The sequence below is a fragment of the Buceros rhinoceros genome, unplaced genomic scaffold, assembly GCF_000710305.1.
Source record: "Buceros rhinoceros silvestris isolate BGI_N320 unplaced genomic scaffold, ASM71030v1 scaffold22300, whole genome shotgun sequence".
NCBI lineage: Eukaryota > Metazoa > Chordata > Aves > Bucerotiformes > Bucerotidae > Buceros > Buceros rhinoceros.
In genome coordinates this window covers 23230-29548 of record NW_010391594.1, presented here as the reverse complement: position 1 = coordinate 29548, position 6319 = coordinate 23230, and the positions used below count along the sequence as shown (strand labels likewise).

At 51.5% G+C, this 6319-nt stretch overlaps 1 protein-coding gene across 1 annotated transcript; it reads right to left on the bottom strand.

The window, feature by feature from the left end:
• Positions 1–184: 184 nt before the first annotated feature.
• Positions 185–4560, bottom strand: LOC104499022 (carbohydrate sulfotransferase 11-like). Its single transcript, XM_010142474.1, has 2 exons — positions 4481–4560; positions 185–1030 (listed from the first exon to the last, which is right to left on the bottom strand). The coding sequence occupies exons 1-2, from the start codon at positions 4544–4546 to the stop codon at positions 185–187; spliced, it is 912 nt and encodes a 303-aa protein (XP_010140776.1). The 5' UTR covers positions 4547–4560.
• Positions 4561–6319: the final 1759 nt, after the last annotated feature.

The following is a 6319-nucleotide window of genomic DNA, read 5'->3' as shown; positions in this document are numbered from 1 at the left end:
CAGCTCCAGCCCCAGTGTTTTGAGAGGTGTCCTCCCTCCAGACCATGCATGAACAAGGCATCGGGATGTGGAGCAGACCATAATGCAGAGGGCAACCAAGAGATGAGCACAGAGTCGGGGGAGAGGAATTGTGGCAAGATGAGAGGTACCCAGCTCTCCTTCACGTCTCCCCCCAGCCCCTGCCTCATCGGATACGGAGGTACGAGGGGATGGAGTAATTGAAAAGCAAGTAGTCCATTTTGTATAAATTAAAGAGTCTCCTTTGGTAGAAAGGGCTAATGTCCTGGAAGAACTGGGCCGTCATGTCGTCTGTTGTCCTGGTAGTCTTGGATGAAGATGGGAACTTGACGCTCATATCGGCCCCAACCAGCTGGAGGATGTAGTTGGCATCTTCAGCCAAGGTCTCATACTTGCCCACCACATCGTAGTGGACAATGCAGGGGTGGCAGAGGGAGTGCACCCGCTCCCAGTGCTCGTTGAAGGGCTCCTCCCGCTGTGTCCGAGGATCCAGCAGGTAATAGACAAACTCCGCGAAGCGCACGTCATCCCCACGCTCCAGGGCCTTGTCGCTGGGCTCCTGTCGGTGCCGCCGGATGATCTTGGTCCCGTAACGCTTGTGGAAGGCTGTGTTGTAGCTGCGGGTAAACTTGTTGCGGTACGCTGAGACCAGGCGCTCAAAGGGCTCCCGCACAAAGATGAACTTGAGGTAGCTGCGCAGGCGGTGGTTGATCTCAGGGACACTGTACTCAGAGAGAGTGCGCAGGTTGGATGAAACATGGGCTTCGTTGGCGGGGATTTCCAGTGGGTCCCGGTACTTGCCTTGCCCTGTCAGGACCATCATCACCCGCTTCCAGTTAGTGCAGGCCACTTTGGGCACATAGCAGTAGAGCAGCCCATGAGTGTCATCCACCACTAAGTGCCGCAAGTCATCTGGGCGCAGGAGACGCCGCTTGCGGGTGTAACGGTTGCAGACGTTACTCAACAGCTCCCGTCTCTGATGGTGAACCGCCTGCAGTGATGACTGCTCAAACTGCGGAGAGAAAAAAAACCAAAGAGATGGTCACCAGCTTGCTCAAGCTAATTGTGGTCTATGCAAAACACTTGGCCCACAACTGTCCCCATTCCCGGGTTTGGCAGTCACCCATGTGTGATTTTTGGGGACAGCACTGCCTTTGAACACAACTTGCTCTGGTGCATTTAATCCTTGGACCTGCTTGGGGCAAAAGAGAAAGCAAAATGTGATGAGGAGCTGGATAAGGGGACAAGTCAAAGGGGGTGAGGGAAGACCAGGCAGTGGAGAGAGGGTCACCAAAAGTACATGTGATGCAGCAGATAAAGCTCTCCCTTATACCAGCCCAGGGCTCACGCATGGCCCGGCCCTGCCGGGGACAACGTGCAGCCTTTTGCTGGCGCAGGGCCCTGTATACCTCCTGGCTGCAACGGGGCATCGCTGTGTTGCGCTGACGCCTACACCCGCGGGCTCACTGTGAATGCTGCAGCCAAGAGGCAGAAACGTGGCACACAAGTGTGGGCATGCACGGTGAAAACAGTGCAGGGAAAACAGCCAAGGAAAGGCAAGGGGAGATGGGTGGAGGAAAATGGCCTTTAATGCTGATGGTCAAACCGTGATGGTCAAACCGACAGGGAGCTGGAAGTGAGGTGGGGTGGCTGGAGAGGAGTGAGGTACTTCTGGAGGTGCTGGTGGGGCCCTTTCTGAGGGCTTTGGGTTTCTACTCCCGAGGGACATTTTCTGCACAGACCAGTCTGATGCCTCAGCTCTGGTCACCGTCTCTTTTGTCCACAGGGATGAAGAGTCCACATATGGACCTTTTTTTTTTTGCTTTATCCCTTTTTGACCCTTGCATCAAAGCCTGGCAGCCACTGCACTGGCTTCCCAGAAGCCCAGAGCCCCCTTGCCCATCCCAGTTGAACTCCCTGCTCCAGAGTTGGGGACGTAACCTTTCCTGTCATGGTTTCATCAGAAATCCCCAAATGTCATTACAGTATCTGGAGAAGGAAACCATTTCCAGCAACTCAGAAGGGGAAGGTCCCCTCCTCCTTCTGCTCCTCCCTCCCATTTTGCTCATGAGAGTTGGGAGGTTTCGTGTTCAACCCAGAAGTCATTGCTGGGAACCTCCAACAGCCTTGTCTGGGCCATGACCACTAACAGCTTCACTGCCCGTTTGCTAACCCGGGGCAGCTCTGAATCCACAGAGCTGTTGCTCTAATTCGGTGCAATGACCCCACGGCTTGCACTTTGCGGTTGTGAAGACAGTCCCACCAGCGTCACAGCAAATGTCTCTGCAGCTTGCAGAAATGCTGCAACCTCAAGATAAAGGGCAAGCACAGGCCACCTCCTTGATTCCTACCTCCCTGCTGCTGACAGCTGTTACTGGTTAGGCATGCCAAAGGACACCCTTAGACAAGCTTCAGGTGTACTAGAACCTGAGCGAGGCAGCGCTGTGGAGATGAGGCTTTGTAAAGCTCCTGACAGGAGCTGGGAGCCTGAGACAAACTGCCTGTGCCATGGATGATGCAGCAGACTTGTTACCTTCAGAGGAGGGCAAAAAGCTCCTCCTGCAAGGGAAGAACCATGTTCAGACCCTTTTGGATCTCATTTCCTCAAAAGAAATAACCTTGTCCAGGTCACCTTAGTGACCACTTTCTCCAGGAACCTGCATGGCCAGTAATCCGAGACAGGGGCAGGAGAAAGCATCCCATTCCTGTTCCTTCTAAGAGGGAGATAATAAGGCAAAATGCTCAGATGGAAGAAATGCAGGTCAACGGGCCCTTAACTGCCTCGAAAAGGTGTCTTTGACATATTGGCTACTTGGTTGTGGAGAAGATTCAGCACCCATGAAGGTGATAATCAAAGCTCATAGGCATTCTCATGGTACACCTCCTTGTGATACAGCCAAAATTTTAGTAAAAATTTCTTTTGTTCAGGGCCTCCCCAACACCTTTTCAAATTGGAAACCCTTTTTGCAAGTACTTAAAAATAAAAAGAGGCATTTTAATAATGTAAGGTTTTTATCAGGTGTTTTTCCCTGCTCTTACATAATTCAAAACCACTGGACCAGAGAGACAGACAGACACTGTCTGCAGGCATGGCAACAAATACATTGAATGCTTTTCAACAGCCACCTACTGGAATAAGTGCATGTCTTGCAGTTACTTCAGAGCAAAATCGCTCCCTTCATTTCCTCCCCTTTAAAAGCCAGAAAAATTAAGTATCACTTTTAAGGAAATAACACCAGGAGGGAATGTGGACATTCGAACAGCATTAGGATTTGCTGGCATCATGGCCAAGGAAGCCCACATTTGCCATTTTTCCCAGAGTACATGTGATTTGGTTGCTTATAGACAAAGAAGCATCAATCTAGACAGTAACACAAAGAGTCATGTATGGAAAGGAGATCTGGCTCCAGCTGCAGCGGGCACTGTCAACGGGCAGTGGGGAGATGGCTGGGACAGCAGCCAGCTGCAGCGACCATCAGTATTGCCCTCTGGTTCCTGGGAGCTGCAGAAGATGACTGCCCCACAGACATGGGGAGATGCAGGGCACATTTAGTGCCTGGGGCATGTGGCCATGGCTCAGCCTGCTGCACCAGTTAGAGAGTGGTTTCCTGCAGGACTTCCTGCAGGGGAGTTGTAGGTGAGGATCCCTCTGTAAAGACAAGTCTGGCTGCGTGGGGGGGAGACTGCCCGCTTGGGGCAGAAACCTGGTAGAACACACCTTTTGCAGCTTCAACCACAAACCTCCAAGCTCCAGCTCAGCTGCTAAGGGCAAGCAGGTCACCTTCCCTGATGCTGGGTCACCGATGCCGGGCTGCATGCACCAGGGGCTGGTAAAGGCAAGGGCTCCCTGCCTCAAGCAGTGACCATAGCTTGTCCTGCAGCAGACTTGCATGGGCAGGGACCCTCTAAGCCCGGAGAGGAGTGTTTCCCTGCCCAGATTGTGCCCGGCTGCCCCCTTCTCAGCAGGTGTAGCTGGCACAGCTCGGGGTGATGGAGAGGACTGAGATGTTCCAGGATTATAAACCCCTCATGCTTGGGTCCAGTTTTATATAAGTGTGTGCATATATAGATATATATAGAACACCCAGCATAGAAGCATCTATCAATTCTTAGCTCAGAAAGGGCAGCAATGATGTTCTTTCCTTGCTATGATGGCCCAGATGGCTTTGAAATCCTCAGACACGGGAATCTCCTGGGTTTGCTCAGCTGTGGCTCAGCCCACCAGTAATGAAACCATTTATCCAAGAACCAGCAAGGGCCATTGTTTCTTTATCAATTATTCCCCAAAGTGGTGTGGTCCTTTATTTTGGACAGAGGTTCAGGGGCAAGGACCTTGGGGGTGGCTGGAGACAGCACAGTGGCCCACACACCGGAGTGGACGAAGGGGTCAAGCCCCAGTGTCCCACCTCTTCTGCACACACACACCCCACACCCCGCCATGTCCCTCTCCCTGTGCCCTTACCTGGTCACTCTCGTAGAGGGCCTGGAGCGGGCTGCGACCGGCCTTCCCCTGCCAGGTGGATCGCATAACCCTGTCTTCTGCAGCTGGAAAAGGAGTGAGAAAAATCAGAGGGGCTTTAAGGGGCTGCTTCCCTTGCCCTCTCCGGAGATGCCCCAGCTGGGATGAAGCAATGTGTCCCAAGAAAAGACAAATCCCTTTGACTCTGGGAGAATATGCTCAAGCATCTGTCCCTCCCTCTTATTTTTTAACAAAACCTGCAGTTAGAGTTCTAAAGGTCCAGACCTAACCTTTAAACAAATAAAAGACCAGAAATAAAGATGTCTTTTTACAATTTCAACAGCAACTGGGAACAGTTTGTTCCATGTACATTTGGGAAATGCCACTGCATGCAGGCTGCATTGGTGAGGAAATGACCCAGGAGGTGACAGGACCCCAATCAGCATCGCTGTGGCCCCATGAGGGGTGAGATGGCATCTGCGCTTGGCAGAGGTAAGGGGCAGATTCAACACCAGCAGCTCTGTGCTGAGCCCCCCGGGCTGGCAGTTTGCATTTTCAGGCTCAGGGACACAGTCATTAACAGACAAACTTGTCAGACGCTTCAGATGCTTCGTCTAAGAAGTCATCTTAAGTTCTTATTTGCTTCCCTTCTAAACCAGCAATATCTCTGCCTTTGAAGCTGCAGACAGCCACCCAAGCAGTCCCTGCCTCTTCCCGGCCACGCAGATCAGCTGGGTTGATTTCAGAGGTCTGTCTGCAGCAGCACCAAACCTGAGGCTGCATCTGGCCAGCAGTGAATGTGATGCCGGACATCCAGTCAGTGACAGATGCTCATAAATAATGCAGGGTTGCAACCACCTTTCAGGCTATGAAGCATCCGCTTCAGCTGCCATCCCTCAGCCCCAGGGATCTGTTTCCAGCACAGCGTGAGCAGAACCACGTGGCTTGGATATCCCACACCTAATGCATGGAGTCAGCCACGACAGGGGCGCAGGCTCTTGTTTGCAGTAACCCCTCCAAGTAGCTGTCCCACCTCTCACCCACCCTCTGCTTCTTATATTTGGCCCTCTCCATTGGCAGAGGACGCCACGACAGTTTTCATATGAGAAGGTTTCTAACCATGAGGGTTGTGCAGCTCTGGAGTCGGCTTCCACAGAAGAAATCAGAGTGTGCATTTTGAAATGAAAGATGATGTTTTTTCTGAAGGGAATGACAGGACACATTGCTCAGGAGATCATGGCCTGGGAGGTTCTTCCAGTCATCCAAGTTCCTGCTCCTGCAGGGACCTTCTAAAGTCTCAAAGGGATGTATGTGGTAGAGGGACAAGCGTCTCTCGCAAACCATTTCTAGTTCCTAACGCAGAGGCTTTTTCCATGACAGTTTGGGGCTCTGAATCTTTCCCTTCACTGATCACCACCAAACAAACCCAAATTTGTTAAACAAGCCTCAGGCGGCACCTTCTTAACCAAAAATAACCAGAGGAAACAAATCCAAATCTCATCATCATTTTCATGTGCTTATGTTTTGCTTAAATAAAAACTGCTCCAAATCACAAAGTTACCAGGGTCTAAACTGAATATTATACATTCCTGGAGCTGTAATTAGAGGGAAATGACTGCCTGACCTCACAAGATTTCATCAGCACTGCATGTACACTTGCGCGTTCATGGGAAATGACACTTCCTGCAGCAATGGATTGACTGAGATGTGACTCAGCAAGAAGGTATGGTTTCTTCCTCAATCCCCTGTATCAGTTACCCCACAGGAGGGTGAAACGGCATCTCTGCTAACGAGAGATAAGGGAACGATCCACAGTACACAGCACTGGCCTGAGATGCTCAT

Bases quoted from the DNA above. Each gene is read 5' to 3' on its own strand.
- LOC104499022 (XM_010142474.1), bottom strand. From the start codon at position 4,546: ATGCGATCCACCTGGCAGGGGAAGGCCGGTCGCAGCCCGCTCCAGGCC. The intron at 1,031-4,480 runs GTAAGGGCACAG...TTCTCTCCGCAG, and splicing joins CCCTCTACGAGAGTGACCAG to TTTGAGCAGTCATCACTGCA.